General features: G+C 40.4%; 1 protein-coding gene and 1 long non-coding RNA gene across 3 annotated transcripts in view; one reads left to right on the top strand and one right to left on the bottom strand.

The window, feature by feature from the left end:
* The window catches only part of grik3 (glutamate ionotropic receptor kainate type subunit 3), a 202,168-nt gene that overhangs the window by 59,506 nt on the left and 131,208 nt on the right, over positions 1-11,454 (bottom strand). For both annotated transcript variants that reach the window (XM_079561875.1, XM_079561876.1), the window contains exons 5-6: positions 9,461-9,514; positions 1-160 (exon numbers count right to left, since the gene is read on the bottom strand). The exon at positions 1-160 is cut by the window's left edge and continues 11 nt beyond it. In XM_079561875.1, coding sequence (XP_079418001.1) covers positions 1-160; positions 9,461-9,514 — 214 coding nt within the window. The remainder of the gene's footprint in view (positions 161-9,460; positions 9,515-11,454) is intronic.
* LOC306967092 overlaps positions 1-11,454 on the top strand; it is a 376,547-nt gene that overhangs the window by 342,072 nt on the left and 23,021 nt on the right. The gene's annotated exons all lie outside the window — the stretch shown is intronic.

The following is an 11,454-nucleotide window of genomic DNA, read 5'->3' as shown; positions in this document are numbered from 1 at the left end:
CCTCCAACAGGCCGGAGTCCGGTTTGGGCGGGATCTGCCTCTCCATGGACCACTTCTCCACGATGGAGGCCACCTGGGGATTGTCTGTGTTGATGATGCGGAAACCGGTCATATTGACTCCACAGAAGCGGTACGGCTCCAGGTCGATGGCCATCAGGTCCTGCAGTGAGAGACGGTAATAGGAGTGAGTCTCACAGTGTCTTACAATGTATTTGTCACAATGTTTATCTCAGGCACGGTCTCTTTTCCTCTGAAGACAATGACGTAGCAGCTGATTAAAGCGGTGCTATTTTAAGATCAGGAGCAGTACTTGTCAATTGCTTATCAGGAGATGTGAGCATGGAGCCTGCAAGAGGGAACATTTGGAAAATAATATGAGCTTAAGCCTTTACACTGGCATTTACTCCAAGCAAAAACCTGGGAAAGAGGAAAATCTCTAAATCAGTGGTTCTCAAATCTGCTCTATGTTCCAATATTGGTACGTGAGCTTCTTCAGTTGGTACTCAGGGTCATCAGCAATTTTGATTTTAGACCTTTTTTTAGACCTAAACCTGATCTTGATCCAGGCCTAGTATTGGAAGGTAAATAATTTCACAAGTTGGTCACACTTTTACATTTGCGTAATGGCGAATGCTTTACATATCAGTGAGCCGCACATCTCTCTACAACTTCACACACAATCGCACACAATTAAAATGAGATGTGCAAGTATCTTTTCACATGGCACCAAAGAGAATGGGAAACAAACCACTGACATTGTTATAGAGATCAAATACTGCACCACATGAATATAAATCATGCATTGCATCTGTAAATTACAATTTTAATAATTTTGTTTCTAACCCTAAGACTCTATCCAGTCCACCTTTGTGCACTAACATATTCCCTCTGACGAACTCCTCATGGTACTCAAGTTTATCCTGCGCAGTGTGAGGAAACACAATTTTCTTATTTGGGAAACTCTCTTCATATCACAAAATATTAAGGCAAAAATCAACCTAGATTTCTGTAGCATCGCATGAATTATTCAGCAGCAGCCTTCCCCTGGCAACATCTAAAGCAAAAAAAAAGAGAAAAAGCGATTGAATTTGAGTCGGCGTAATTTGTGGGGCATCTATTGTACGAGTGTGAAGTCACATGTTGACACATGTCGTGTAAAATGGGCCGGGGGCTGCGAAAAGACATTTGGATCAACATAGATATTTCATTAGCACCCTGTGGGGCAGAGTGGAGGGAGCGTGGAAGACACTTACTAAGCAACGCTCTCTGCCAACGGGAGACTTATGTGTTCTTATTTTATTTCTTTTTCAGAGGCAATGCAGTACAGTTGTCTTTTTTTTCTGTTTTTTCAATCAATAATTTCACCATCTTTCTGCACCACTAGTTGTCAAATGTAGCACTGGTTAGGCTGGTACATGAGCAGTGTTGGGGAGAATACTTTGAAATTGTATTTAGTTACGGAATACTGAATACTTGCCCTAAAATGTATTTAGCAACGTATTCTGTTACTTTGTCTAATCAGAGTATTGTATTCGGAATACTTTGAATACTTTTCAAATACTTTCACGCTGATTGTCATTATGTTTATGTATAAATATGGGATATAATTGGGAAAATTGAGACTTCTATAGTTGGAACACCTGTCCCATTAATGAGGAACTCTTTAACTCTATTGTCATTGGCATCATGTGACACATGTGCAGCGTTTGTATGAGCTGCGGTATAATCTGTAATCTTTATTTTATTTTAGAAGGAAAAACAGGTCAACATTAAAAGCTCTTTCTTAATAATCTTGTGCAATATGGAGCCAAAATGCACTGATTGTTACTGGAATGTAGGGTTGGGCGATAAATCGAATTATTTCAATTAATTCATGCTATTAAAAACAGATGATTTGGAAAATGGCTAAAGGGCACCAGCGGAGAAGCCAGCAACTTTCTGACAACCTGACGTTGTGTTTTAAGAGGACGCGGTGGAGTTTTCTTGTCTGCTCCTGTGCCTTTCTCTCACTCTGCTCTGAGCGGACCATTGAACTCCACCCCTTTCCCTTGAGTCTCCATGGAGACGGCTGTCAATCACAGCAGAGGCATGAAGACGATAAAACTAAAACACTTTTGAAAACTCCATGGCTTTTAAGAGGTTTTACTTTTGAGAGCAGACAAGGAATAGAAATGAAATATTAATGAGCGTACTCTGAGCAGTTTTCTTCATATGAAAGATCAGTAGATTTGTTAGAGTTTATTTCAAATAAAATCGATTTTTAAAAATTGTAATCGTCCAAACTGAGTAAAAAAATCAAGATTCTATTTTTTGGCCATTTCGCCCAGCCCTACTGGAATGTATTCCCCTTGATATTTAAAAAGTAACTGTATTATTAATACTCTGAAGTACCAGAATACAGTCACCCAAAATGAGTTTTCTAAATACCAACTCTAAATATATGTATTTAATCAACACTGTACATGAGCTGCTTCTTCAAAATACCCCTCCACATGACTGAATCATGTCAGGTGTATTTTGTTTCATTTAGATGTGGGCTACATGCTGTATAGTGTTGCAATTGTAGAAGACCCTTTAGGAGTTGAAACTAAGCGATGTACTCCAAAAATACATACATATGTTTTTTTTTGTATTTATTCTTAGGCTGCACATTATGATGCTCATCCATAGTGGTAAAATAACAGATTTTCTCTCTCTCACTCACTCACTTTAAAGGAGATACAAATCCCCTTTTCTGAGCAGTAACACTGCAAACGCATTCATGTATTGCCTTCTTTATCCTGGAGCTATGGGCTTTAATGGAGAGCAGTTAGTTGATCTCATACAGATATTACGAACCATGAGCATTTCACAGTCAGCACTTCACCTCGAGCTTGTCTGTCGTCCGCTGTACATCGTGCTAGATTATTCTTGACGTTACTCACAGAAAGGTGTCGATCCACATCAAATAAAACATTCTTGGTCTCAGTCCAACAAAGCCTTATTTTCTCCACCCGGATTCTTTACTGTAGTTTTTTTTTGCAACATCAAAGCAAAGTACTGTTGTTCTCTGCGACATTTGGAGATGCTAGATAAATCCGATCAGGTTACAAGTCTCCGCTTTGAAGCTAAGAATACAAAACTAAGTGGGACAGAATTATGAAGTAAAAAAAAACAAAAAAACCATGTAGCTCATCTTTGGCGACATTCTCGTTCCTATAATGCGTTTTAGGATGTCAGAAGAGCTTCTTGTACCAATTATAAGTTCACTTTCCACACTGCAGCGCGTTACATAATAATAGCACATTCTATGCAAGTCCCTTATGCTCGAAGGAGAGTGTTGACAGAGGAGGGGTGCTTCAGACTTTGTGGAGGTCAATGCCAAATTGCTGTTTTGGAGCTGCAAAGCATGCAAAATCGCAAAAAAATTGCTGAATGTCTCTCCCAACTCGTCATCGGCTTTCACCCTGCATTGTCCTGTCCAAAAAATATATGTATAAAATAAATGAACTGTAGGATGAGCGTTCTTTAAAGTCCAAACTCTAAACCATCCGACTTGAGACAATCCATGTTTGATTTGATCACAATTCCAAATTAAATTAGACTATTTCCTCACTCGCGAGATACATGTTAGGTCAATGCTAAGTCAAGTTTCGCAAATGAAGTTAAGGAACCAGAAGTTGGGACATAAACATCAATGTACCAAACTTTAAACAGGGGAATCGCAGAATAAAAGAATAAACAAAACCTCTTTGAAGCAGCAGCCATTTGAGTTTAAAGCTAACGTAGGCCTGTTTGTTGGTTAACTGAGAGCTGTTAGCGGGTAGTCACTGTGATTGTCAGTAACACTCGGTGTCACCTGGTCCCTAAATTAAATCACAATTTATCATATTGAGTCATGCTGTAAGGCCATACCAGCTCTGTAGTACAACCACAACCGGGGTTCCATACACACAGTAAATAGACCATAGACCGTCAAAAATAATAGAAGACACCTCCTCACTCCTCCCCGTTTACCTCAATGACTACACTCGAGGGGGAAATCATGGCGGATTTACTCCCCCTCCCGAGTTCTGACGAAGCATGTTCCTAAAGGACATACGGGCGGGATCTTCACTGTACACTCGGCCCTTGCGGGACGTGCAGTTCGCGCTGCTCCAATGCTAATAGTCCGACCCTCATTAGCATGAGATTTCTTCTTCTTTTTACGAAAACCAGCCTGGTTTCTTTAATTGTAACTAACCCAGCATTATCGCTTAAAGAGCAATATCTAGCTGTAGAAAGTTTAAGAAAATCAGAAACCAGGCTTTAAAGTTTTTTTAAACGGGTCTAAAGCGTAATGCATTCCAATGGGTGACTAGCGGCTATATGGAGGTACTGCAGCAATGGCGGCCCCTAGTGTCGTCGTCACAAAGCAGAGCAGCCAGCGGCCATTGAAACAGACTCATTGCAACACGCTCACTAATGCTAACACGGCTAATCCTAACTACTTCCTGCTAAAAACATCATTACTGCAAGGATACCTTTGCTGTTCTAGCACTTAGAGTATTTAGAACTCAGGTAGAGTAAAAAGACACAAAGATGGGAAAACAACAGAAAATGATCCAAATGGTTATCTTAAGAAAAAAATAAAAATAATAATGGTAATAATATTATTATTGTGATTATTGCTATTAGAAAATGACAAAGATGACAGTAAAAACTTAGACTAGGGGCAGAAATGGTGAAGAAAGGGTACAATAAGTAAGTGGATTATTGGTTTACAATCATGGTGGGGATGACAGTGAGGCTCAATATAAAGAAAGTAATCAGACCCCCCCTCGCCACAACCACATATTTATGGAGCTATGTATGTCTTTCAGTTTCTGTCTTCTAGTTGTTTCTCGCTGTTCTGACATTTTTTTTGCTTTGTTTACTGTCGTTGATTTTGTTTAACGTTTTGTACTGTTATGTTGCACAATTCAAAATAAGAAAAAAAAACCTCAGGCCTTCAAAGTAATTCAACAGAACTGCCAGAGATGCCAATAGGACTAAAAAAGCACGTGTCTGTCACAGTGAGAGTCAAAACACTGATCTCCACATCTGCACGTGTTTATGTTCCAACTTGCGGTCTCTCGCCCGTGTTTACGCGACTCGACTCAACATCACGTATTTCGGTGAAGAATTGTGCAGCTCTATTTGTAATTGACACTATATTTACCGGATGGTAGTATACGCTCAGATTATACTTTCGGCATTTGGGAGCCCCTTATGCATGTACCTTGACTGCTCATAACGAGATGTGGCTCTGTTGACAAAGCCATTTGAGAGGACAAGGAAGTTATTACCCCATACCCCTGTGCTGCTGGCTCTTCATGCTCTAATAATCCGGCATTTTACCTCCGCGCCGCATGGAGATCAAAAAAAAAAAAAGAAAAAAAGAAAGAAAAAAAACAGACATCAGGGGGAAATTGTACCGCGCCGTATAAGATGCGAGTATTCATCATTTCGGATCAAATCAAGCAGCTAGGTGTAATCTCCCTAATAGCATGTCTATCAATGTGACGGTGTACAGCAGCTTAAGATATACTCGTGCACAGATTGTATAAAGATAGGCTGTCCTCCTGTGAGAGATAGCGGCGCTGCCATAAAAATCACACGCAATTCATGTCTGAAAGCTAATCCGCGAGTGAATTTTCTGCCTTCTTAAGGAGTAAAAGAGTGGAAAATAATACCCTGGACAAAGGTAGGGCATGTTCAAAGCAGAATGGTAATATCCTTTTTGTCACAATATAAAGGATTTTGTGCATTGCCATGGCCAGAATTGCCTCTATTTAATGGATAGAACCAGGTTTAAGTTTATTAGGGCTGGGACAAAATATCGGATCGGATTTTATCAATACTTTTTCAAGTATCGCAATACTTTCAATATTGTGTTTGGAGGCGTTTTTATCCTGCACTCCTTTGGTTTCCGGCAACAGCACTTTGGTACATTTTGTGTTAATGCACTAAACACTTGTCAAATGGCATTTGGTTTATAAACTTTGTTTCATTTAGTTTATTGAAAGGACAGTGTGCAGTTACATTAAAAAGATGGCTGCACCAGATTTAGCACTCTGGTCATTTCCATCTGTAGTCCTACACAATTAAAATTACATAACAAAATAAAGAATTACATATCACAGGACACATGACAATTTCCGTTTTTACAAATTTTAAGGTAAACATATTACAGATCATAATTACTTATTGTATCACAATAGGTATTGGATCGGCCCCTGAGCATTGTGATACATATCGGATCACGACAAAAGTGTATCATCCCAGCCCTAAAGTTTATGGTTTTATTTTGCTGAAATATCAGTAACAAATATATTTTCAGCATGGATTTTGTGTCTAAAAATGTTTTATCTAATCTTTAATCTAATTTTGCCTTGTTTTCTTTGGTTCAAAACTCAATAACTCAGGCTAGGAATTAGATATTGAAAAAATCCTTCACAAATAAACGTATAATAAAAACAAATCTAAAACCGGAAAGTTTGGTTCTACTAAAGTGGCGATACTGTTACTGTTGAAAACTGGCCTGTAAAGTGTTACGTATATACGTGGATACTTTTGTACGTCTTTACCGTGTTTTTGTGGAGGTTTGGTGGATTTGTTTACTTTGAGAGTCCAAAATGGTCCTGAAGAAAGCAGCTTTTTTGAAGGTAAACAAACTGCTAGCTTATCAGCTAAACCCATTTGAGATCTACAAACATCTTCTTCTGAGACACTGAACAGTGAAGAGGCACCAAGAGCCCCCACACCTGCAGCACGGAGGAGGCGTCACAAGAGGAGCTACAGGAAACAACAAAAGGGACCAACGAGGAGATGGTGATAGACTGTGGAGGGAGCTGACCAGTGCAGGACACCACGCTCTGAGACGGGGACAAGCCCAGGAGGCGCTGCACCGTTTCAGATGATCAGAGGAGACAGAGGGCAGCTACAGTTTCTCCATCCTCCAAGGTCATGCGGGTGGAGTGACTGAAGGACAACGAGATCATCGACCCGGCCGAGGACAGGAACTTCTACATCACCGTGGACACAACCTGATCATCAAGCAGGCGCGTCTGTCCGACACGGCCAACTACACTTGTGTGGCCAAGAACATCGTGGCCAAGCGCAAGAGCTCCACCGCCGTGGTCATCGTCTACGGATTTCCCATCAACCAGTGCTCCTCCTGTGACCAAAACAGTGAAGATGGCGGCCGCGACACAACGATCTTTCACCAAAGAAAAAAAAAGAGTGGTGCGCACTGAATGGGTGCTGCTGCCGGATGCTCTCTCATCAAATGCAATTTCTCCATCTGTGAGATCAATAAAGTACCATCTTATCTTATCTTATCTTATCTTATCTTATATAACATATGTCTGTATATTATATCAGCCACAGCTATGGCCACGGCTGTCTCCCATAAGGAAATGACCATATTTGGATTACAGAATCAGCTTGGATATCAAATATGTCAACATTTGAATGAATGCATGGGAAGCGGCAGGACAATGTTGCAATTACACATCTCCGGTTCGCTAGTGTACAAAACTTTGTGAAATAAGCATCGTATTGTGACATTAAAACTAAGATGTTAAAGGTGCATTATGCAACTTTTTATGTGAAAAAAATAAAAAGTTGATATTTGTGTATATTCGACCTTCACCCAGCCACTGTATGAGTTCTTAGCATGGCGCTTTTACTTTCCATCCCAGTGGTTTCTAGGACGCCCCAGGATCAATTGTTTGGAAGGTTTTCACTGCTGACGGACCCTCTCACCAGAAAACCTACAAAACAATTGATCCTGGAGCGTTGTAGAGACCACCATGATGCACCATGCTGACCACTCATGCTGCCACTTGGTCAATACAAGGTCAATTATGCACAAATATCAACTTTTGTTTCACATTAAAGGTTGCATAATGCAGCTTTAAATGACAAAAACTAGCTAAAAATCTCAACATTGGCCACTGATAATTTGCAGATATGTTGTGAGATATATTGTGTATATTGTGACCGCGATCCCAGAAACATTTCACATCAGAATATAAAGTGAGGGCAGCTGTGTTGAAGATGCTCACCTGTAACGCAAGGTTATTAAAAGTGCATTTGCAGGTGAGTAAATAAATCGTAGTGCTTTTTTTCTATTCTCTCTATCAATCGCAGAGCCATTCCATAGGAGCGGCAGAATTCGAGGTTCAAGCTGTCAGGCGTGACAGATGACACACATCATGCCCAGACCTCCATGTCATATCACATTATCACAACACAGCGCCCGGGTCCAGAGAGAGAGGGGCAGAGAGAGAGAGAGGGAGAGGGGAAGACAATAACAGGAAGTGAAAGGAACAGCAAAGCTCGCGCTCAGCCTCATTCACATCAACAGGGGGTGAGTTTGACCACAGACACAGAGGCTGACCGCTCCCGCACAACAAGGATGTCATGTTGCATATAGTGTGTCATCAAGAGGAGCATGGCAGATGATTAAAGAGGAGCGGAAAACATTCACTGTTGTTTTATTGGAAAGAAAAGTTGCATTACTATCCATTTACTATAGGAAATTACCTCATAACTTGGCATTAGAATCTAATATGTGTTCTTTTGCTTTGAGGATAAGAATAAAAAACTGAATATACTGTTATAACCTGGCTCAGGGTTAAAAAAAAGCAGAAGTGAACCCTAACATTTACCTTTGCTCCATATAAGCTCTGTCTAAATAGCAGAACCCAGAGTGAAAGACGTTTATTTATGCTTCCAAATAAAGCAAGAAATAGATGAAACGGCAGCAGATTGTGTGACCTATTTAAAACCGTGAAATAATAATAAAAGATACTGTTCTGGATTTATTTGGTTGCTGTAATCTGTCATGGCGGTCACACTACCACCTGTGTCTGACCGTCTTCCAAGCGGTGTCTTACTGAAAATGAAGCGAAAGTGTCCGCAGGAAGAAGTTTGCAAGAAGGCCCTATAGATGAGCAAGCATACAGTCAGAGCATGCACTGCACCTGACAGGCATGACCGCAGATGGAAATGACATCATGCCCACAAAGATCCACACGGGTCATTCATACAGTGAGAGGTGCACAGTACTTTCCATCGCCCCCAACCTCTTTGCATGTTACACATAGACGGTTTGGTGTTGCCTAGGTGAATGCTACAACATGGGGGGGAAAAAACAAAACAAAAAAAGGTTTCTATTGAATCTCTGAGAGGATTCCTATTCAATACTAGAACCCTTACCCCGTCACATCTCCAGAGCGAGCTACTTTTGCTACACAGCCAGGACCTGTTTACTGTACGGCTCACTGAAGGCTCCATTATGCCTCCCCAGCTTGTCAAAATAAAATGGATATTATGGGATGGATCCAAAGCCCACTGGCAATTAGCCCACTATTCATCAAAAACCTCCGGCGGCGCGAAAGATGGGAACAAACACGGAGCGGATTTTTTCATTAACCAAGGCGCAGTACATTACCAAAGTGGTGAAGATGTAGTGGTAGTACTCTGTCATCATCCCCATGGTCTGCGCCTGCAAAAACACACACAAACACACACGTACGTTATTATGAGGGAGGAATAATGGTGGAGGAGCTAACAATGCGGTCATAGCAAAAAAATAAAATAAAAATGAAATGGTTTGCTTTCTGAGTTTGCGAAAGACTGTCAAAAAAGAAGCGCGGTCTGTGTTTTGTAGACAAAATGCAGTCGTGCAATTAAACTCCTGAGGATCGTTTGTTGCAAAAAAAATCAGTTGCGAGGTTTCCTGCTGTACATTACATTACACTTAAGACACAATTAGGTGCTGGTATACACATGTAAGGCAAACAGTCACCTCACTTTTCCACTTTTTGGACACTTTATTTATGGATCTTTATCTTAACGTCTTAACCCCCGCCTTAACCGAGCACATTTCCTCCAATTCGGCTTCATCCCAATCTAAAAGCTTCCATAATAGGCCATAGTGTAGCGCCTCATTTGATAGGCTAAGACCTACAAAACTGATATAAACTGATATTTTTCTTTGTGTTGTTTTTTTTTGTTTTGTAATTGCTTTTTTTGTCACTTTTTTGTTGCGTCTTCGTCACATTTTTGCCACTTTTTCAGCGTTTTTTTTTTTTTTTTGGTCACGCTTTTGTGGCTCTTTTGTCGTACTTTTGCCGTCTTTTTTGTTTTATTTTCAATCTCGTTTTTTGGCGCTGTTTTGTCGCTTTTTTCCCCAATACGTTTTAAGATTCAGGAAAAGCCAAACTGGTGGAAAGGTGCTCAGTTCTGGTGGGGGTTAAGAGGTTAAGGTTAGTCTGATTCGGTCTGCACATTTGAGAACATGGGAAGAAAAAAATGGCTGTCAAAGAGTTGCAATCCAATAAAATTCCAACACAAATCTCCACTTGCAAATAGCATTAGCCTGGTGGGCGGCTAAACCACTGAAGATATATGTATATATATTTTTAATGCCATGCCTTTTACTGTGGATGTCGCAAACCATATTGTGACTTTTCCACCATATGTGCACCACAGAGCTCAAGTATAGCCTCAGTCCTCCTCTTTTTCTATGCATTTAAATGGTTTTGCAATGGCTCGGGGCGCTTTCGGCGTGTAGTGTTTTTTTTTTCTTTCTTTTTTTTTTTTTTCCCAGCAGGGCAGAGAGCCTTCAATCAAAGGAGCTGGCTAATCTCTGCCTCATATCCGAGCGCTCCATTACTGCCACTTGTTTCACGCAATCTACATTCAAAGGCAGCACGTTCCCATGGCGCCCCTGCTTCCCGTTTAATTGTACCATCTGTCGCCGGGAAAAAAAATGCCAAGGTTATGTAAATAAGATGCAACGCGCGCGTGACGGCAAACGCAAAGCTACTTTGGTGCATGTCGGGCCAAATGTGGGACGGTGACGTTTTTTGAGCCACGTTGGAAACGGCAGTGAATATTTACTTTGACATTCGGTATCGCTTTATATTACGGTGTGCTCATTAGGTATTAACAAGCATTGGTAATCATTTTAGGGTTAGGGTTAAGGTTAGGAATAAGCGGATTATTAATGGCCTTATTAATACTTAATGAAAACACCTTAATATAAAGTGTTACCAGACATTCCTACAAAGCTACTATGATTTTGGGGAAATAATGAACGAAAGAATAGTAATCTTGGCTTTCATACCATATATTTGGTGGGGGAAATTGATTTAACTATGGGTACATGTGCCTAATATAATATAACGGACTCTATACAGTCCATGAACCAGACCAACTACCCCAGTTGTTAATTATGATGGTACCATTTTCTCCAAATGGGGACGAGTTGGAACAAAATACCACAAGCTTGTTACAAATGGGTGTTTATGCTATTAAAAAAAATACAAATAAATAAAGATCTAATGGTCCCTGATGTTTGTATCTCATCAAAAAACATCTCGCAATGATGAAGAAAAAAGAAAGAGATGAGCAGGGTAATGTTCCAAATCATTAGCAGAA

This window comes from Gobius niger, assembly GCF_951799975.1.
Source record: "Gobius niger genome assembly, chromosome: 8".
NCBI lineage: Eukaryota > Metazoa > Chordata > Actinopteri > Gobiiformes > Gobiidae > Gobius > Gobius niger.
This window is presented reverse-complemented; position numbering and strand designations above follow the sequence as displayed.